Source organism: Haliotis rufescens, unplaced genomic scaffold, assembly GCF_023055435.1.
Source record: "Haliotis rufescens isolate VD_foot unplaced genomic scaffold, xgHalRufe1.0.p SCAF_14, whole genome shotgun sequence".
Classification (NCBI taxonomy): Eukaryota; Metazoa; Mollusca; class Gastropoda; order Lepetellida; family Haliotidae; genus Haliotis; species Haliotis rufescens.
The window spans coordinates 31,497,067-31,520,152 of NW_025963824.1; the positions used below are offsets into that span (position 1 = coordinate 31,497,067).

Sequence of the window (23,086 nt, forward strand, 5' to 3'; positions counted from 1 at the left end):
ATCCTGTATTAGGAATAAACACTATGTATTTAGCTCGCCAAGGCTCGCTAAATACAATGTTTATTCCTAATGCAGGATATTTACCATCTCCAAACACACTCGCGTGATAACCTCTATTTATCATCCAAAACTGGCTCTCGCAGGAGATATCGCTTGGGTGAGAGCAACGATATCTACATCGAGGATATCGCTGCAATGAAATTCATCACAATGCTTTGCAGACCATTGTGACTTCATTGGTTACAATGACGTCACAATCAAATGGCATCACTGATGGCTCTGCTACTGAAGCTGTTAGCAGTACTTTTTACACTGAAGACACTGCTTATTACTGTCTACAAACTGAAAATGATGGAAGAATGATGTTGGATGATAAATAAAATTCACACTCGTTGATAAAACTCGTGTTAATATATTTCATATTAAAAGACACGAGGGTGAGATTCTCTCTGTACATATACGTTATGCCCAGAATATGTATAACTCTCTTTCCATAGATCATTGTATGTTTGTATATTGTGATGTATATATTGGTGTTTCAATGCTGTGCCTATAATGCTTGACTGTAATGATGTTCAGTTCAGTTCAGTCATGAACTGCAAGATGTGCTGACAGACCAATAACATGCTGAAGTTTCAAAATCGTAAGCTGTATGGAACTACGGAAGCCTTTTAGGGCCATTTCTTGTTTTCTTTTTTCTTCTTGAAATTTCAAGATGCTACCTTGAAATTTCAAGATGTTATGTTGAAATTTCAAGATACTACATGTAAGTTAAAATTTCAAGATACATATCACGTTGAAATATCAAGATAATGATCTCAAGATAACGGATGATGAGTTGGAATTTTAAGATTATAACTTGAAATTTCAAAACTTAGTATCTGACAATTTTAACTTAGTATCTTGAAATTTCAAGATGCCATGTTGACATAAGTTGAAATTTCAAGATAAATTTCAAGATAATAAGTTGAAATTTAAAGATAATAAGGTTAAAATTTCAAAATATTACTTGAAATTTCAAATTATTATCTTGAAATTTCAAGGTAGTATGTAGCTTGAAATTTAAGAATTTTTTTTTTTATTTGGCCTTTTAGGCTTCCGTAGTATGGGAACGTGAGAAATGTTCACTGATTTCAAATGAGAGTTAATACATAAAGAATATTAACTGTTAGTTTACGTGGACAGGTGACACTTCGATTGCTGCTATACAACTAACTATACAACTATATATATACCGCTACACGTCCTGTCGCCTCCTTACCTTGCATGTGTGCCATGCACGTTATGTAATGGGTAAATTTATTGCTACTTGTATTACACATAACTTGCAGCAGTTGCAGCGTCTGTCAGACCGAACCCATCAAACTTCTCACAATCGGTGCTGGGTAGGGCGATTTAACCACATCAACCCATCATCTGTAAAATACTGTGAGCGGAAATTGGAACGTTCTAGTTTAAGGGGTTGAATCGAACAGGTTTACATCAATTTTACATTTAAAATTGTATTATCCTGGTAGTTATTGTTAGCAGTTAATACATTCTTCCAATAAATCCCCGCATAAGAACTTTCGATTTAAAGTCACATATATTGCAACTCTTTATAGTGCTTACAGTTTCCGCACTCTTAAATAATTGAAATGTACGCTTTGAATCTATTTTGAATGATATATTGAGTAATTCCGCAATATTATCGCGACTGAGGCACTTTAAGGAGGATTCATTAAATAACGCCGACCGTAATTGAACTATTTCCAACGCATATTATTATCACAAACACATGGACAGTATTTCATCAGAGACGGTAAGTTGACCGGGAGCAGATCTACAGCTTCATCCTAACTGAAGCTTACACGGTTTTCGTGGCATCACAAGTCTGTCTCGGATTCATCGCCAACGTCTGTAACGTCGACTGCGATGGGTCCACGTCATTATGTAAAGACGGCGTGAGACGGTTTGATGTGGTCATGAAACGATTCTAACCGTTTGTAATTGACCCTCTTCCATCTGTCAGAAGGCCACTCGACCCTTGAAGATCCGGGTTAGAATAGGTCTTCAGCAACCCATGCTGGCCGTAAAAGGCGACTATGCTTGTCTTAATAGGCGACTAACGGGATCGGGTGGTCAGGCTCGCTGACTTGGTTGTCATCGTATCCCAATGGCGTGGATCGATGCTCATGATGTCAATCACTGGATTGTCTGGTCCAGACTCGTTTATGTACAGACCGCCATCATGTAGCTGGAATATTGCCGAGTGGGGAGTTAAACAACAAACAAACAAACAAAACGTGTATCCCCCAGGACCCAAATGTTGTAATTATGATACTAATACACTAATACTACTTACAGTAAGTCTAGCCAGCAATTCGCCCAGTGAGTTACGACCCTTTATGCTTGACAGGATCCGCTGTTTCAAATCCCATTTCCATCCGCATTGTGAACATATCAATTCTCGCAGTTTGTGAAAAGAGGAAAAAAAGTAGAAGATCTGTTTCATATTGAGCTTCCGTACGAAAATAGGCCTGGACGCCGTGATATAATAACTTCTGTCAATGGAAAGTGAAACCCAACCCAGTGATTCACTATACATATATTATATTCAGTACCGCGCTGACAATGGAGAGGACAGCTGTTTCAGGTACAGCATGATAGATGTTGTTTTCCGACTGACTTCGCTGCCATTGACGTTGGTGCGTCAGCTGATATCAAATATTGCATATCATACATATTTCTGTTTTTATTGTTGAAGCATTTTAAAATGTGTTGAGATTGATTCCCAGTTATTAAATATCTACACGCGCGTCACGCACGTGGCAGCTGCCGTGTGGTGACATTTGACCTTGCGTCCTTCAGATTGTGATTTTAAACCTAACAAACAACGCTAGATGTCTTAAGTGGAGCCCCGTGCGAGCGTTGGGGTGTCTGGGTTTTGAGAGAGGGGGGGAGGGAGTGTTTGGGTGGGTTGGTGGGTTGGGTTAAGTGAGTGAATGGGTGAATGAGTGTTTAGGTTGGTGAGTTTTGAGCGCGTGAATGAATGGGTGAGGGAGCGAGTGAGTGAGTGAGTGAGTGTTTGAGTGGGTCGGTTTTGGTTGAGTGATCGAGTGAGTGATTGAGTGAGCGTTTGAGTGGATGGGTTTTGTGTGAGTGAGTGAATTGGGGAGGGGAGAAGGGAGCGAGGGAGTGAGACAGTGAGTGTTTGAGTGGGTGGGTTTTCGTTGAGTGATCGAGTGAGTGTTTGAGTGGGTTGGTTTTCGTTGAGTGATCGGGTGAGTGCTTGAATGAGTGTTTGAATTGGTGGGTTTTGGGTGAGTGATTGAGTGAGTGATTAAGTGAGCGTTTGAGTGGATGGGTTTTGGGTGAGTGATCGAGTGAGTGATTAAGTGAGCGTTTGAGTGGATGGGTTTTGGGTGATTGAGTGAATGGGGGAGGGAAGAAGGGAGCGAGGGAGTGAGTGAGTGTTTGAGTGGGTGGGTTTTGGGTGAGTGATCGAGTGAGTGATAAAGTGAGCGTTTGAGTGGATGGGTTTTGGGTGATTGAGTGAATGGGGGAGGGAAGAAGGGAGCGAGGGAGTGAGTGAGTGTTTGAGTGGGTGGGTTTTGGGTGAGTGATCGAGTGAGTGATAAAGTGAGCGTTTGAGTGGCTGGGTTTTGGATGATTGAGTGAATGGGGGAGGGAAGAAGGGAACGAGGGAGTGAGTGAGTGTTTGAGTGGGTTGGTTTTCGTTGAGTGATCGAGTGAGTGATTGAGTGAGTGTTTGAGTGGGTGGGTTTTGGGTGAGTGATCGAGTGAGTGTTTGAGTGGGTGGGTTTTGGGTGAGTGATTGAGTGAGTATTTGAGTGGGTGGTGTTTGGTTGAGTCAACAAGTGAGTGTTTGAGTGGGTGGGTTTTGGGTGAGTGATTGAGTGACTATTTGAGTGGGTGGTGTTTGGTTGAGTCAACAAGTGAGTGATTGAGTGAGTGTTTGAGTGGGTGGGTTTTGGGTGAGTGATCGAGTGAGTGATTGAGTAAGTGTTTAAGTGGGTGGGTTTTGGGTGAGTGATTGAGTGAGTGTTTGAGTGGGTGGTGTTTGGTTGAGTCAACAAGTGAGTGTTTGAGTGGGTGGTGAGTGGTTGAGTCAACAAGTGAGTGTTTTTGTGGGTGGGTGACTGAGGGACTGAGGGTGCCGATAACCCTTAAACCCCCAGACAACACCGCAGCATTACAAACGTCTGAAGCGTGTAACAGAGGCGCGTTATGACGAGGACTTAGTGGGTTCATCTCTATACTCATATTCATCACACCGTTTATAAACTCCTCACGGAATACATAAACATTCTGAAGGAGGCACGGTAATTGTGATAGATGCTTTCTCTTTAATGAGACTCTTCAAGGAGAAAACACTTCACGTATTTATCTCCTTGGGTCAACGTCAACAATACCACTCTGAACTGACAGAAACACCATTATCTTGATAGTAATGAGGCTTGCTGTGGTGCGACGATGCTGCTGAAGAAATGGCGATATGGAAAGAAAAACCACAAAGAGAATGCACTAGTCTCAGTTTATGGGCCCCTGGGCAACAACCATTGACTGAACATTTCCTGTCCCCGGGCACCCTAGTCAATACCCCAGACTACCTCCCGTACAGCATTAAGGGGGGGGGGGGGGGGGGGGGGGGGGGGGGGGGGGGGGGGGGGGGACAAATCAGAGAATTGTTTTGATTTATTTATATGATGACAGTTTACGCTGCTGATTATCAGAGGAATATAGATTCTTCAGCAGGCAATGTATTGATTCGACCATCAGTTTATGGTGATTCTTTTGCAAATTTAGTGCCAGCAGTGTTGTGGTTTAGTGTGTGAAACCTACTACCTTGCACGTGATGTGGGGACAGACTTGTAACATTCTTAAATGAACGCTCTTCAAGACGTGTCCTGCACGACCTGGTGTTATTTTGTTTCGAGGGTATAGCCATTATCTTGTCACAATGAGACTCTCTCTCTCTGTAGATTGAGTCATTATGTGCCAGATATATATGATCTACGATACAATTTGCGATTAAAAAAAATAGTCTGAAATGAAATATCCCCGACCGTCTCACTTAAGTCAGAAACACAGACAATGAGCAAGAAATATCTTCTATATATCCCTTCCAACCATCGCGTGAATCGAACAGACAGTTTGTAGTCCCCCGTCAATATACATTTACGTGCAATACATTTTTAACGAGCACATCAACATCTCGTTCACATCAACTGCGCTCACTTCATATGCGCCACCAATAAACACCAATAAACACGATACACAGTCCTCTCGAGTTTAGTTTAAATGTCATTGGTTCCGGATCAAGATGGCCGCCCGAGGCTGACAGAACGCAACAAATATTTGGCTCTAATTATCCGGCAGTGGCTTCAAGACTCTTCCTCTACATGCCAAAGATACAACTAATATTGGTATTTCGGTCAAACCCCCAGGAACAGAAACGCACCTTAACACAGGCGAGAGATGCAGCAGTCAAATACTTCAGCCGATGGTGCTTATGTGCAAGAAAGTATTCTTACACCTGCCTCGTGAAAATGAACTGATGAGGCTTTCTGTTACTTTCAAGGATGTTCGCAGAATCTTTCAGAAGTTTACTCAAATTCTGTGTCATTAAATTGGCGAACATGTTGGAATAGACGGTGGTAAATGCCAATTTTTTATGATTACGTGTATATAGTGTCATCTGAAAGGTACACAATCGGAAGTAGTTTTAAAACGACTACTCGAGAGGATAACTCATTAAGGGCAATGTGTCATGGGTTATTGTGGTAGTACTTAACTAACGACACAGTGTTATTTAACCGGTACCAAAACGAACCGCATTGATTGAAGTGCCTATAGAACTGTACCGCGTTCGGTACGCTAAGTACATGTGTCTGGTAAATATTTGGAAACATTTCTATTGCAACCATTTCCAGGTTCCAGTAGATCTGTCACATCACGCATACACGCACGTCATTCTTTTTGTTATCTTTGTGTTTGAGATAAGTGCTTCTCTAACGGTGACGTTTAAGTTAGCGTGTTAATATCGCGGCATACACGACGCCTTGTCGAGATGTCCTGCAGGGGTGACAATAAACGGAATAGATTCATAAAATGAGACAATTCTACAACATTAATTCTTGAAACAGGAATTAACGCAAACACAATTTGTCAAGAGAGTATAATCTGCAACTGAGGTTTAATAACATTAATCTTTAATCCTTGTCAGATCGCCGATACTGTTGAAAACGGAATAACCCTGTCTACAGTTTGGACGCTTCACACAGTCCACTCAGATGTAAGTTAATGAAAAGTCAGGAGGTGACGTTGTGTATCCTGTTTAACCCAATCAACGAACCTGTCATCAAGCCAAACACTGGGGACGTATTACATCAGAATAATGTACCGAGCTGTCTGATTATCTAACTATCGCTGAACAAAATCTCAGAAATGTTATAAGCTTTGTGAATGAAAACCACTATGTGCCATTAACATCGGTATACAGTCTGACCTCGTGGTTTAAGCCGTTCCACTCGTCGTAGGTTCCAAGGTTTCCACCATCTATGCTACCCGTGAAGATCCGGGGTAGAATAGGTCTTCAGCAACCCGTGCTTGCCGTAAAAGGCGACTATGCTTGTCGTAAGAGACGACAAACGGGATCGGGTGATCAGGCTAGCTGACTTGGTTGATGCATGTCATCGATCCCAATTGCGTAGATCGATGCTCATAATGTCAATCACTGGAACGTCTGGCCGATTATTTACACACCGCCGTCATATAGCCTGGAATATTGCTGACTGCGACGTTAAAATTCAAACAAAAAACAAACCAGCTAAGAACCTTGGTATCACCGATCGTTGCGCTGCCAGTTGGTTGTCTGAATGGCAAAGGTCTTCGACGTACGTCACTGACCACCTAGTCTAGATGACCACCACGAGACGATGCAACTAAACTGACAATTCAAAGCCGCGTTTAACAAAGGGGCTTGCAGACACTTATAACATTAATTGCTATCTGTAGTATGGATTCCAAGTGTTTTTCCTGAAAAATCGTCTGAAGCAGTTTACCTTGAACGTTAATTCTGCCCCAACATAAAGCGCATTTCCTCTACTGAAGCCGTTGGTGCTACTTAACCCCGTACAACGGGTTACATGAATGTGTGGTCATGAAACAATGGGACAGTAATTGTAGCATGTGTCAAGGCAGGGGGCGTGAATCCAACAATGGCGGGTCCACCAAGGCCGGAAGTAGACAGAGGGCGTCTCATATCTCCTATTCCAATTCGACCCCTACCACTTATTGTCAGCATCATGCCTACCGTATATCACATCACCCTTTCGAGACCGATCTTTAGTCTATTTTCAACAAAACGTTTCACAATTACTCTTCAAGAGGTCGAGGTCGGTTGGGTAAATTTAACATGACATTTCAACATCTATCTACAAATTAGTAAGCGTTTGTTCAGAGAGTTCTGACCCCGGGTTTCCGGACCGAGGGCTGAGCCCATAGAAAGAGACTATTAACGACGAAAGACGATTTTCGGGTCATTTTGGAAGACATATTCCAAGTTCACTGTTCCATATTCAACAGAATTAGGCTTTAATTTTGTTTTCATATTGATCGGACACGGGGTGGGCCAGTCCTTTAAGGAGCCGCAAGCCAGTGTGCAGAGTTGCGTCCCTTGGGCATTTCAGGAAACTGCTATCGTGGATTTGAAAACCGGTTCTCCCTGGTTATTTTCCAGATTTTCCAGCGCCATCCGGACAGGCGCCACCAAACTGGTGAAGTGTTCCAACAGTCTTTGGTGTCCTCGTTTGAGGTACAACCGAGCATACTCCTTTCACGAAGATTTCCAAGAGCGTCCTACGGTTCTTGCTCTTAAGTCGTTTCTTGGAGTTACAGCATTTCGTGTTCAGTACATTTTCATAAACGTCATTTTGACATTTGACGTAAAAGGGAGTGGGTGACTGAGTGAGTTGGGTTTGACGCCGCTTTTTACAGCTTTCCAGTTACATCGCGGCCCGAAGTGATGCAGTTCGCATCTCTTTCCCTCTATCGTATTTGGGGATAATAAGCCTACGTGGTAGCAAAAAGTGAGTGAGTAAGTTGGGTTTAAAGCCGCTTTTAACATTATTCTAGTTATATCACGGCGTGTCAGTTTAATGTGGAGGAAAGCCCGAAGTGATGCAGGTCTGAGACGTTTACCACTTCGGTGAAACCCACGAGCACGGGTATGGTGCTGGCAAACCTAGAAACATAATCGGGGCGAACCGGGATTCGAACCCACAATCACAGGTTTCTGGCCTGCCCAAGGGACGCAACTCTGCACAGCGAATCGACGACTGGGCCACCCGTGCCCCCCTTTGACGTAAAAGCTAGCAAAATCATGTCCAATGCAATTCCCTATTTTGTAATTGACTTGCCTGTGTTTTTGACGGGTGTCACAGGTTGGGCAGGATACGCTAATCTTACATCTTGATTCATAAACACATGCTCATCAGAAACTCGGACTCGAACAGACTCTGTTCTCGTATGATTATGAAAAAGGTCTAAATTAAAACAAACATTCCCATCCCCTCTCGGTACCCGACTTTAAATAATAGGCCTCTAAGGATTCAAAGGACCGCCTCCGTGGTCTAGTGGTAGAGCGTTCGCCCGGAGAGCGGAAGGTCCGGGGTTCGATCCCCGGCCGCGTCATACCAAAAGACGTCAAAAGATGGTACTTGTTGTTACCCTGTCTGGCGCTCGGCGTTAAGGGGCTTAAACAAGGACTGGTTGGCCCGGAGTCAGTACACTGTGTCTGAGTGGGGTATTCATGTTAAAACTGCGGCATGGTATCTCAGTGAGCTAGCACTATAAATCGGCATCAGTCCGGACTAGTACAAGCAGCCACACAAACACACACACGTACATGCACGTCGCTATATAAGTGCAATAATCTTGGACGCGATGTTAAACCCCATTTCACCTCACCTCACCTAAGGATTCAAATCCCCAGCACAATAACCCCTCGTCAGACCATAGCATGCACGTTGAACGTCAAACGTCGACTGTGAGGAAAGGTCCCAGAATAATAGAGATCTCCGATATTTGGTAATGATCCATCGAGAGAAGACCACATCTCATTTTAGGGTTGTTAAAACGTTTGCTCGTCACTTCCAAAGCCAGGTTCGAATCCCATCACGGGTACAATGTGTGAAGGTCGTCTCTCGTGTCCCCCGCAGGGATATTGCTGGATTATTGCTAAAACCACACTCACTCACTCAATCACTATCTACTAGTAATTGAGTAAGGATAAGAATATATGGATGAACAACTTCTTTATTACAATTAAGAGCGACGTTTCGGTGTAGGTTCTAACAAGCAAGCAATGCCTATCAAAGAAGTTACTAGTAATTGCACATTTGCAAATAACTGCTAGAGAGAGAGACTAATGATATACCAACACAAGCACCTACATAATAGGTTAATATTATGCAGGATACTAGTCCTCACTTGTTTCGTTAGTCCGAGTCAATATACGTGCCATTCGTGTTGATCTGTAACTAATGAGCAATATTCCTTAAGTGTGGAAACGTCTCAGAGGAAAAACTACGCATTTTCTATTTAAGTAATAAACATTTGGATATCCCGTTTTCAGTGCGATTATATATGTGCCTGGTAAATGTATTTTGGACCGACGGTGTTACAGATTGTCGACATTGTGAATACGAAAATATCCCGGTATTTACCGTTACTTTCTCCTTCTGTGTGCACTTACACAGATATATGTGATACAAATGGCGTCAAATGGAATGCACGTGTGTAAGCAAACAGGCGATACAGTTATTTGTTTCCATGGCAACCGAGTCGCCAGGTTCGAAGACTGCTTACTATAGACAAATCGATTAAAGACAATTATTTATGAAAGCAAAATAGAATGAACGCAGCCATTATAAACACCAGGTGTGGAACATTTGCGAGTGAGGAAAACGTGGTATTTATCAAGACATGTTTTCACACTCGGATAAGAGGTAATAGTGAGTGAGTTGGGTTTGACACCGCTTCTAACAGTATTCCAGTCATATCGCGATGTGTCAGCTTAAAGTGGGAGGAAAGCCCGAAGTGATGCAGGTCTTAGACGTTTACCACTTCGGTGAAACCCACGAGCACGGGTATGGTGCTGACAAACCTAGAAACATAATCGGGGCGAACCGGGATTCGAACCCACAATCATAGGTTTCTAGCGTGCCCAAGGGACGCAACTCTGCACAGAGAATCGCGGCGCCTTAGACGACTGGGCCACCCGTGCTCCCAGAAGACTCAATAAAATTGTTGAGTAGTGTATATAAGCTTAGAATGGTGTTGAACCAATCCCCTCGCGACACCTTAAGGTGTACTGACGCTGCAAGATAACCAAAAGGGCAAAGGTATAGATTTACAAGAACATATTAAATTCTCCATCTTACGGATTCAGACTGTTCAATTTGTGTCCAAATATGTACATAGCTGATTAAAGTTAACAAGGATAGGTCTTTCCCGTTGCTGTGTCGAATGTGGTGACGGTCCTTCAATGATGATTATCTTCCAAGCCTCCCCACACTGATAAATGTAAATAGAATAACGATCTGAGCAGTTCATAATCCTCTTTATAAAGAATGGATTCAAATAAGTATGCACGTAACTTTGGCTTAATCGATAAGATAAACATGGAATGAAAATGTTTCGTCTTAATCCTCTTTTCATAAAACTAATCGTGTATTACCAACACACAGAAGTGAATGGGCGTCTAATAAAGTGCAAAACGTTCCTTTTTCTATGGCCCGTGTTTAGTGCGCCCATGCATGTAGAGCGAGTGAGTATGGTTTTACGCCGCTTTTCACACATTGCACCCGTGTCGGGAATCGAACCCGGGTCTTCGGCGTGTGGAGCGAACGTTTTAACCACTAGGCTACCTGACCGACCCTCTATAATGTAAATAATCTGTGACGCACATGTAACACCGCTGCTCCCCCCCCCCCCCCCCCCCCCCGCGCGACCCACCCCTCACCCCCACGTGGTGGATTGTGCCGTCTTGGGAGCTACCCCTTAATGAGAGTGCCCCGTCAAGGAGTTACACATTATTTTTTAATTGACGCCGTAAACAATTTCTGTGTCTGTGTTCGGCGATCATGACCTACATATGACTCGAATACCACCACACAGGCGATATTTGATCGCTAATATCACCATCAACTAGCTTCGCCATTGTCCTTTACATAATATGGTAGTTCAGGTATTAAATATGTGTCTGAATATGTTGTATTATTGACGTACCGGTATTGAATACCAGCGATATAAGCGCTGACCTTTGAAACAACCAACATGCGGAATACGACGTGCTAGACACAGCGCGCATTTTGGAATCGGCTTGTGATGTCAAAGAAGCAAGAAAACCTTTAAACAGACACACAGAAGCGACATACGCTCTTGTCCATGCGTGTGTAAGCACGTGGGGAAAATCACATACACGATTTTAGTTATGTGTATCAAGACAAAAAGAAACGAAATAATATAACATATGTTAGCTTTGTATTTGAGCACACGCATACAATAATTGATATTCACAATTGCAGCTCTGTGTAGACGGAAGGTGACAACAATTGCTCTACACTAACGTAGCTCTGAGTGTGATGAAGGTGATAAAATAATTGATATACACTATTGTAGCGCTGTGTATGATGAAGGGGATGAAATAGTTGATATACACTATTGTAGCGCTGTGTATGAGGAAGGAGATAAAATAATTGATATACACTATTGTAGCGCTGTGTATTCATGAGGAAGGGCATAAAATAGTTGATATACACTGTTGAAGCGCTGTGTATGAGGAAGGGGATAAAATAGTTGATAGACACTGTTGTAGCGCTGTGTGTGAGGAAGGAGATGAAATAGTCGATATACACTATTGTAGCGCTGTGTATTCATGAGGAAGGGGATAAAATAGTTGATATACACTACTGTAGCCCTGCGTGTGAGGAAAGAGATAAAATAGTTGATATACACTATTGTAGCGCTGTGTGTGAAGAAGGGGATGAAAAAGTTGATATACACTATTGTAGCGCTGTGTGTGAGGAAGGGGATACAATTGTTGATATACACTATTGTTGCGCTGTGTGTGAAGAAGGTGATAAAATAATTGCTCCACACTATTGTAGCGCTGTGTATTCATGAGGAAGGGAATACAATAGTTGATATACACTGTTGTAGCGCTGTGTATGAGGAAGGGAATACAATAGTTGATATACACTATTGTAGCGCTGTGTGTGATGAAGGGGATGAAAAAGTTGATAAACACTATTGTAGCGCTGTGTGTGAGGAAGGAGATGAAATAGTTGATGGTAAAATTACCCTTTCCCATATACGAACAGCTGGGATAGGATTTAAACCACCAAAGTATAGTCCATGAGTATAATTTATATTGACTAACATTCTGAGTTTTTCACATATTAGATGGGTACGTTCTAAGGTTTTCTTTGATGTACTTAGAAGCAATCCAGCATAAGTTACATTTTCCTTTTCAGGAAGTACTAGTGAACCAATGTAGACACATTGACAGACAGATTTGCGAATATTCCCTAACACTAGAAATGCACTTTTACTGGCATTATATTTCAAATGCAATCTATTAGCATAGGTGTATATATAATTCAGTAGACATTGCAGTCCGTCAGGGGAGCTGCACTACAACGTAGTATCGTCTGCTAATAGGATGCCGGGTGTATGAGGAGGGGATAAAATAGTTGATATCCACTGTTGTAGCGCTGTGTGTGAGGAAGGGGATACAATAGTTGATATACACTGTTGTAGCTCTGTGTATGAGGAAGGGGATAACATAGTTGATATACACTGTTGTAGCTCTGTGTATGAGGAAGGGGATAACATAGTTGATATACACTGTTGTAGCGCTGTGTGTGAGGAAGGGGATAAAATAGTTGATATACACTGTTGTAGCTCTGTGTATGAGGAAGGGGATAAAATAGTTGATATACACTTTTGTAGCGCTGTGTGTGAGGAAGGGGATAAAATAGTTGATATACACTTTTGTAGCGCTGTGTATGAGGAAGGGGATAAAATAGTTGATATACACTATTGTAGCGCTGTGTATGAGGAAGGGGATAACATAGTTGATATACACTATTGTAGCGCTGTGTGTGAGGAAGGAGATGAAATAGTTAATATACACTATTGTAGCGCTGTGTGTGAGGAAGAAAATGAAATAGTTGATATACACTATTGTAGCGCTGTGTATGAGGAAAGAGAAAAAACAATTGCTGTACACTTTTGTGGCTCTGTGTATAATTGGCAATATTCACTAATTGACATAGTGATTATTGAAACGATCATCACGTTATATCTGACACGCGAAACAAGCACAAATGTGAAAACTAAACATACGATATATGATGAAATATTTCTTGTCACATGCCTCATCATTGACAAAGCGACGATATTCAATAAAAAAATTAATTTTCAAGACGTGTATGTCCGATTTCTAAATAGCACACTTCATACTAAACCGACACAACGAATGGTCAGATCACGGATGCATACACGGAAGGAGACAGGTGACGTATGTTTTAATGCTGAGCTCATCAGCTTCTGATGGACCAAGGGTCATCCGCATCATCCCTATATAAATAACCTACACAGACACATCGTCTTGATTGCAATATTTCAACAGCTACTACATACAGGCCAATGGCCACATTAGCACCGGAAGAATTTGATTGAATTAACCCACACGTTAGTAAAGATATCTTCGGATGGGCGTGTCTCCACTTTAGGGAGATCGTCTCCAAGCAACGAGTACGCTGGAAAGTGGTGTTTTCACTTCACGGCTGATGGAAATAATATTGAAGACGTCATTAACACAAGCGGTCAGATTGACGGCACGGCACATGGTGAACTTTGAGCTCATCAGTGGACCAGAAGCTATGTGACCTTATGCTGCAGGATGTGTAGAATAGCCTAGAGGTTAAAGTGTTCGCCAGGACGCTAGCGGCCTGGGTTTCATTCCCAACATGAACACAGCAGATGAAGCGCATTCCTATGTTCACTGGCTTTCGCATCAGTGACCAAAATGATTGTTTTTATGGTTTTTGTTTGATGTAAAAAGTGATTTGCCTTTGCATGTGTTTGTGATGCGTATCACCGGTGAGGCAGGACGTTAACGTTAAACGTTAAACTGAATTCACGCACTCACGAATGTGCTATGCTTGAGTATTTAATTAACTGTACGCTGTTCGCATCTCTTTCCCTCTATCGTATGTGGGGGATAATAAGCCTATGTGGAAGCAAAAAGTGAGTAAGTGAGTTGGGTTTAACGCCGCTTTTAACAACATTCCAGTTATATCACGGCGTGTCAGCTGAATGTGGGAGGAAAGCCCGAAGTGATGCAGGTCTCAGACGTTTACCACTTTGGTGAAACCCATGAGCACGGGTATGGTGCTGACACACCTAGAAACATAATTGGGGCGAACCGGGATTCGAACCTACAATCATAGGTTTCTGGCGTGCTTAAGGGACGCAACTCTGCCCAGCGAATCGCGGCGCCTTAGACGACTGGACCACCCGTGCCCACCTTTATAAAAAAACATTCTGGAGTACTATATGTTTTAAAAACTGAAACAGGGTTACTGATACACCGCTTTGTATCCATACATAAAAAACAATACATATTCTATTCTAATTCATTTGGAAGTCAATGCGTGCATAACAGCCTTAACTAGCATCTCATGTGCAGGAGACGTATCTCGTAGACTAAAGGGAAAGGTCAGGCTGTTGTGAAAGCTGAAAATACATTCATATACAGTGAAACCCCATTAATCCACACACCTTGATAATCTGTCGACCTCCTCATCTGGACCGTGAGTGCTTGTATCGTGCATACAAACAGAAATCCTTACTACACGGCTGTACATTTAGACGAGAATTTATCATTAGAAATATATTAAAAGAACGAAATATTTGTGTTCTTGTTGATATATTTCAATTCTTTTAGAAAAGTTTCTAAAAACTTTCGAATGGGAAAAATATATTGTGTAGCAGTGTTTGTTGGAGCATAACAAAAAATTGACAACATTTTTTTATCAGACAACCATAACGGTGCAGCCTGGATTGTAGGGGTTTCAGTATTTTGAAAAAAGAAATGCTTACTTCTGGCGTTTTTCGCAGCCTGGCTGAGAAATTCCTCGAAGTCCACATCGCCAGCCTCTTCGTCGAAATTGAGATGCCACGGTTTTCCGAACTCCTTATTCATAGTCAGGTAGATTGCCTCCATTACAAAGAAACAGTTCGACTTTCCCTTGTTAGTGTTGGTCTTGTAGTCGTTGTACATCATCCCTACGTGGCTCCATCCAAAGTTGTGGCACATCTCCAGGAAGAAGTTACCAGTCATCGCATAGGAACCAAGGATCCGTGTCAGCAGCTGATACTCTTTCTTGTCATGGAACGCGGAGACCAGCGCACCTGCCGTGATGACGGGGATCTTCCACTTGGGGGAGAACCGGGCCACGGGTGCCACGCTGTAGTCGCAGGCTGGGCCAAGAAACACGTGAGCGCTCTTCTCAACATACATGTCAATGGCCACCAATGGTGCCTCCGTTTCTGAACACTGGGAATCCTTGTAGGTTGTATGGATGATATGATTTGGTAATATGTTGGGATTCTTCTGAATGGTATCCACGGCGTAGTCTATAGCAGGTCGGGTTCGAGGTAATATCCAGGGATTGTCCCCCTTCATAGGGAGGATGATCCCAACTTTTACAACATGTTTGCTCGAGGCCAACAGAACTTGTAAAACTAAGAACACAGACATCGTGGGTATGGCGTGTGTCGACATGTTTTCTCTGTTGAATGGTAACTTGTTGAAATTGTTTGAAAATCAGTTCCTGCGGACCTTTGGACGATCGCTAAACACTCGCATCAACAGATGGTAAAGCCACGTTTGTGTCCGTGAACACGCGAGATTACAACGGCTCTGGCAGCTTCTGAGTTGGGTTAACAAAGGGAATCCAACGACGGTAAATTGAGTCGTGATTATATACGTAATCGATATGAAGCTGAATTTCACGTTTTTGCTTTTATATAATGTCACAGTCTCACCTTCAAATTCCTTCAAATGCTGAACTGTCTACAATATCTATGATTTTCATTATTTGAGGAATGTCACAACGTCACATTACTCAACTGCAACAAGTGTGTTCTCACACTGAGACTGTTATACACATACACGTCGTGGTCAATGTATAAGTTCAAATGATATGTCTGTGTCTAGATCAACACAAAGAGCGTTCTTTTCGTTAAAATGCCCAGCACTACTTGATGAGGCCGCAGAAGATGAAGATGCTCTGGCGGCGCCGACAATGACGTGCACGACACAACTTTATCGTGCCATGTTCAACGGTTCGAGCCGATTTACACGCGGCTACATCACCTAAACTCCGTTGTGTGATGCATGTGATGCGGCTGCTTGCTGTCAGAACTTCATCCAGGTTAACACGGCGATTAGTACATTACCATACATAGTGCGATTACTGAGGACAACGGCAGCATAGATAGACTCCGGTAGACTCGGGTGCTGATAATAGTCACACTCTGATCCCTACCGCCCACTAGCTTCATCATGGCCGGAATGCTGAAGAACATAATCAGTGCTAGTATTGTCCATATATTGATGACTATGTCCTTATTTAAACACACACGTTGAAGTCATGCTGTTAACATCGGTACAGGCAGATGTATTGAAAAGGCAATGGAAAGATTCCGCGTCTCTTGGTCATCTATTGACCACAACTCTTCAACGGCCTTTTTACAGGTAAAAACACAGATGACCACTTGACCTGTTTCCACAGGGCATTATGCTGTCAGGGCATCAAAGGCGTGGTCTTTTAACAGGTCCGGGCATAATCCATACAATAGCGTCTCTATTGGTGTGTCGAACACTCGCACACATGCATATTTAACTCACTGAATTGTTCCGTCTTGATTCATTAATCGCTGTTATGCATGTCTTACTTAACAATTGTAAATATGTACTTGGTATCGTTTCCAGGATTTGAGTCACAGGCCCTTGTTGAACACATTCATTTGTATAAGCTGCACATGCGTATCGATGTATGAATGATCTGCAACGGTGTATAGGTAGAGCTTATATCCTTGAGGCAATAGTCATGACCCATCTCCAGGAGTCAGGGACTGTGATTGAGCTGTACAGCTGTACAGCTCCTGGCAGCTGTTTCAGCACGATTGTCATCACATTAACACAAGCCGTGCTGTCACACCGGTTTAAACAGCGTCACAATGGCACATCCATAAAAGGTCAATGCACAATGAAGTATCGATAAGGTATATGCCGATAAATAGTGCCTGACTAATGGACCAATATTGGCAGGTCACTCTCTATATTAAGGACGCTTTAAACGGATTCAATATAGGTTGCTTGGGTTTCATTAATCTTCCCACTTCACATGAGTGAAAAAACTCGTATGTTTGTTTTGAGAATGCACGTGGTGAAGCGATCAAACTTATATACCATACCACGTTCATGATAATTATACCGCGCCTTAGGTATTGATGGCGCACATCTTCTTAACGCCATCTTGTCTCACTGTCTTAGCATTTCCGAAAAAAAACTGTCAATTCAGTTCTGGATGAGCGTCTCAGATTCTTATCCAAATGGTTCAACGATTCCCAAATCGGATAACGTTTAACTCTTGACTTATTCTGAATAAATGCGATACAATAAGTATCACTTTCCAAAGGTAATTAAAACACTCATTTTGAGTTTTCGTCGTGATATACTAAAAGGTTAAATCAAATGTGACGTTAAAACTGAACAAAGCCAATGCGAAAGAACTTACGGTAAAATGAATTTCTAACAACGACCAAATTCCACAAACCTCCAAACATGGGAAACATCCTTACATAAATCCGTTACATGGGAATCTTGGCTACACGGAGGCTCCCTTAATAATCAGTAGGGCCGTTCAGCCCTCTCTGCGTGCACCGGAGTACTGGCTGGTTGAGAACCCTCAGTCAAACAACGACTGCCAGGACAGTCCCTCACCGACTAGTCGCCCGGCTCGGCGAACAGTCAATATCTCTCTTTAGCCGCCGTACGACACGAGTCGGCCGTAGGGTAGCGCTGGTTTACTTTTATTGTCGCCAATACCTTTTCTGCCTGATTTGTTAAAGACGCGGATTGTAAGCAGTGAGCCGGTGAGGGCTATTCAGAGTGTGAGCGTCTTTAGAAGAGGGATCATGCTTGTGTATGGAGATCAGCGTGCACTGCCGTCTACAGCATAGACAACACGAGCTCAGCTCTGCTAACTTTAACGAAACTTTTTTCCCGTTTTACTTTTCATCACAAATTTTATGTAATTCTCTGCAAATCCTATTACCCAATCACAGGCATGAACACAACAAAGGCTGGAGCTGATTGGCTAATGCATATTTTAACTTGATCTGCTTGGAATGCGTGATAACATTACCATGAATTCCGAGTACTGGAGGGAGGGATGTTACTGTTTTATAGTCCGATACTGGAGGGATGTTACTGTTGTATAGTCCGAGTACTGGAGGGAGGGATGTTACTGTTTTATAGTCCGATACTGGAGGGATGTTACTCTTGTATAGTCCGAGTACTGGAGGGAGGGATGTTACTGTTTTATAGTCCGATACTGGAGGGATGTTACTGTTGTATAGTCCGAGCACTGGAGGGATGATACTGTTGTATAGTCCAAGTACTGGAGGGGTGTTACTGTTGTATAGTCCGAGTACTGGAGGGATGATACTGTTGTATAGTCCAAGTACTGGAGGGGTGTTACTGTTGTATAGTCCAAGTACTGGAGGGATGATACTGTTGTATAGTCCAAGTACTGGAGGGATGTTACTGTTGTATAGTCCGAGTACTGGAGAGATGTTACTGTTGTATAGTCCGAGCACTGGAGGGATGTTACTGTTGTATAGTCCGAGTACTGGAGAGATGTTACTGTTGTATAGTCCGAGCACTGGAGGGATGTTACTGTTGTATAGTCCGAGTACTTGATGGATGTTACTGTTGTATAGTCCGAGTACTGGATGGATGTTACTGTTGTATAGTCCGAGTACTGGAGAGATGTTACTGTTGTATAGTCCGAGTACTGGAGAGATGTTACTGTTGTATAGTCCGAGCACTGGAGGGATGTTACTGTTGTATAGTCCGAGTACTGGAGAGATGTTACTGTTGTATAGTCCGAGCACTGGAGGGATGTTACTGTTGTATAGTCCGAGTACTGGATGGATGTTACTGTTGTATAGTCCGAGTACTGGATGGATGTTACTGTTGTATAGTCCGAGTACTGGAGAGATGTTACTGTTGTATAGTCCGAGTACTGGAGAGATGTTACTGTTGTATAGTCCGAGCACTGGAGGGATGTTACTGTTGTATAGTCCGAGTACTGGAGAGATGTTACTGTTGTATAGTCCGAGCACTGGAGGGATGTTACTGTTGTATAGTCCGAGTACTGGATGGATGTTACTGTTGTATAGTCCGAGTACTGGATGGATATTACTGTTGTATAGTCCGAGTACTGGAGAGATGTTACTGTTGTATAGTCCGAGTACTGGAGAGATGTTACTGTTGTATAGTCCGAGTACTGGAGAGATGTTACTGTTGTATAGTCCGAGTACTGGAGAGATGTTACTGTTGTATAGTCCGAGTACTAGAGAGATGCTACTGTTGTATAGTCCGAGCACTGGAGGGATGTAACTGTTGTATAGTCCGAGTACTGGAGAGATGTTACTGTTGTATAGTCCGAGTACTAGAGAGATGTTACTGGAGGGATGTTACTGTTGTATAGTCCGAGTACTGGAGGGCGTAATGTTACTGTTGTATAGTCCAAGTACTAGAGGGAGGGATGTTACTGTTGTATAGTGCGACTACTGGAGGAAGGGACGTTAATGTTGTATAGTCCGAGTACTGGAGGGGTGTTACTGTTGTATAGTCCAATTACTGGAGGGGCGTTACTGTTGTATAGTCCGAGTACTGGAGGGATGTTACTGTTGTATAGTGCTAGTACTTGAAGGGTGTTACTGTTGTATAGTGCTAGTACTGGAGGGATGTTACTGTTGTATAGTCCGAGTACTGGAGGGATGTTACTGTTGTATAGTCCGAGTACTGGAGGGATGTTACTGTTGTATAGTCCGAGTACTGGAGGGGCGTTACTGTTGTATAGTCCGAGTACTGGAGGGATGTTACTGTTGTATAGTGCTAGTACTGGAGGGATGTTACTGTTGTATAGTCCGAGTACTGGAGGGATGTTACTGTTGTATAGTCCGAGTACTGGAGGGGCGTTACTGTTGTATAGTCCGAGTACTGGAGGGATGTTACTGTTGTATAGTGCTAGTACTGGAGGGGTGTTACTGTTGTATAGTGCTAGTACTGGAGGGATGTTACTGTTGTATAGTGCTAGTACTGGAGGGATGTTACTGTTGTATAGTCCAAGTACTGGAGGGATGTCACTGTTGTATAGTGCAAGTACTGGAGGGATGTTACTGTTGTATAGTCCAAGTACTGGAGAGATGTTACTGTTGTATAGTCCGAGTACTGGAGGGATGTTACTGTTGTATAGTCCAAGTACTGGAGGGATGTTACTGTTGTATAGTCCAAGTACTGGAGGGATGTTACTGTTGTATAGTGCTAGTACTGGAGGGGTGTTACTGTTGTATAGTCCGAGTTCTGGAGGGAGGGATGTTACTGTTGTATAGGCCGAGTACTGGAGGAAGGGATGTTAATGTTGTATAGTCCAAGTACTGGAGGGGCGTTACTGTTGCATAGTCCGAGTACTGGAGGGACCGACGTTAAACCCCTTTTCACTCCAGCTCCTGCAAGTTTCTATGCGTAGCGCCCACCCCAACACTGTTACAGAGAACAAATATCGAATCTCGGAATCTGAATAGCTGACCAGAATGAATTGAGCGTCGTAGACAGTTATTCGCCATTCGAGACGTTTCATTGTGTGTGCTCACTGTTGTCCGCCTGTCTCGCCCAGGCTGGTGTGTAAGTAGTATTTCAAGAGACGCGTGGATTAGATCATTTATACGAGCATAATACTAACGGCATAATATGCACTTTGAAAGGATATTATGTTGAATTGAAAACAAGTCATCGCATAAAGTTTAACGTTGATCATTTATCGTTGATCGATCGTGAAACCATAACAATTACGTGTGGTTAATACCAGAATACCACAAATAGATTAACGTTAATGGAATGTTGTGAATGTATCGCTGGAATATTATCATGGGAAAACAGTAAAAACTATAACAATACCGAGCTTGCAATTCCCTGTTTGATTGTCAGAACGCCGCAATCAATGCCCAAAAGCACACACACCCCACCCCATCCTCGCATTCTATCTACACCAGCAAAATCATCCACACACAAGCACCCGCACCTGCCCCCGATCCCGTACTCACACCCGCACCCACACCCACACCCACACTCACACCCACACCCACACCCACACCCACACCCACAACCAGATCCACACCCACACCCACACCCAGATCCACACCCACATCCAGATCCACTCCCAGATCCACACCCACACCCACACCCACACCCACACCCACACCATCACCCACACCCACACCCACACCCACACCCACGCCCACACCCACACCCACACCCACGCCCACACCCACACCCACACCCACACCCACACCCACACCCACACCCACACCCACACCCACACCCACACCATCACCCTCACCATCACCCACACCATCACCATCACCCACACCTTTTACGGCAAGCATGGGTTGCTGAAGACCTATTTTACCCGGGATCTTCACGGGTCGACTGCAAAGTAGTTATTCTGTTCTGACTGCAGGTGTTACGTTACACCATCGGGTTACGCTTTAGTTCAATCAATCACGCTGATTTATATTCATAGTTCGTCACCCCGAAGTCAATGTACGGACATAGGGACGTAAGAAGGCAATACGCTACACAGCTGGCCCCTCTCCGCAAAGAGGTCGTAGCTTCGAGTTGATGTTAATTAAAGTGTTGGAGTTACGATCGTCTGAGCGCCACAAAAACCTTTTTGAACGGGGCCATGGAAATGTAGTGTGTGTTTGCTGACGTCATTCATTGCTTACATTTCTCTGTTGCCTTTATTAGAAATGTCAGTGTCTTGACAACCTAAATCAATGGTCAGTCCGGAAAGCCAGTTTGACCACTCCTACTTTAAACATCATGGTTAGGGCTTCAGTCCCGGAAGTCAATCGTCACCACCCACATCCCTAAATGTTACCAGTGTTACTTCGCACATCATATACAGTATCCGACAGCTTTCATAAGTGAAGTCATTCCTCCCCACCACCATCCCAAATAAAACTTTTCTTAACTCACTCACTCACTCACTCACTCACTCATCCGCCAACCCGCCAATCCACTCACTCACTCACTCACCCAGTCACTCACCATCCACTCACTCACTCACTCACCATCCACTCACTCACTCACTCACGGAATCAACGACTCACTCACTCACTCACTCACTCACTCACTCACTCACTCACTCACCATCCACTCACTCACTCACCATCCACTCACTCACTCACGGAATCAACGACTCACTCACTCACTCACTCACTCACTCATCCGCCCATCCACTCACTCACTCATCCGCCTATCCACTCACTCACTCACTCACTCACTCACCATCCACTCACTCACTCACTCACCATCCACTCACTCACTCACTCACGGAATCAACGACTCACTCACTCGCGATATGTCTTTTAAGTCGATGGACCCATGGACCCTGTGGACCTCTCCATCCTTCACGTCCTTCCCAGTATAGCGATACATCTCTCACGTCCAGTGACGTAATCATTTCACTTCGCCCTATTTACGGCATAGAACATTATCTGAGATTGTGAAGGCAGGTGGGCATCTTCTGGGGGCTGCGATGTCAATGCTTATCATTATCGCCGCGCTCGTCCCGGAGGTCATACGGTATCAGGGCTGATTGGGTTGTTCAACGTAAAGGTCAGAAATCCTCTCATGTCACATCTA

General features: G+C 43.4%; 1 protein-coding gene across 3 annotated transcripts in view; it reads right to left on the reverse strand.

Annotated features, from left to right (window-relative positions):
* LOC124143341 (atrial natriuretic peptide receptor 1-like) overlaps positions 1-23,086 on the reverse strand; it is a 258,349-nt gene that overhangs the window by 80,086 nt on the left and 155,177 nt on the right. The window contains exon 1 of one of the 3 annotated variants that reach the window (XM_046512279.2): positions 15,178-17,240. The exons of the other annotated variants lie outside the window; for them this stretch is intronic. Coding sequence (XP_046368235.2) covers positions 15,178-15,862 — 685 coding nt within the window. The 5' untranslated portion in view covers positions 15,863-17,240. Of the gene's footprint in view, positions 1-15,177; positions 17,241-23,086 lie in introns of those variants that run through there. 3 annotated transcript variants of the gene reach the window in all.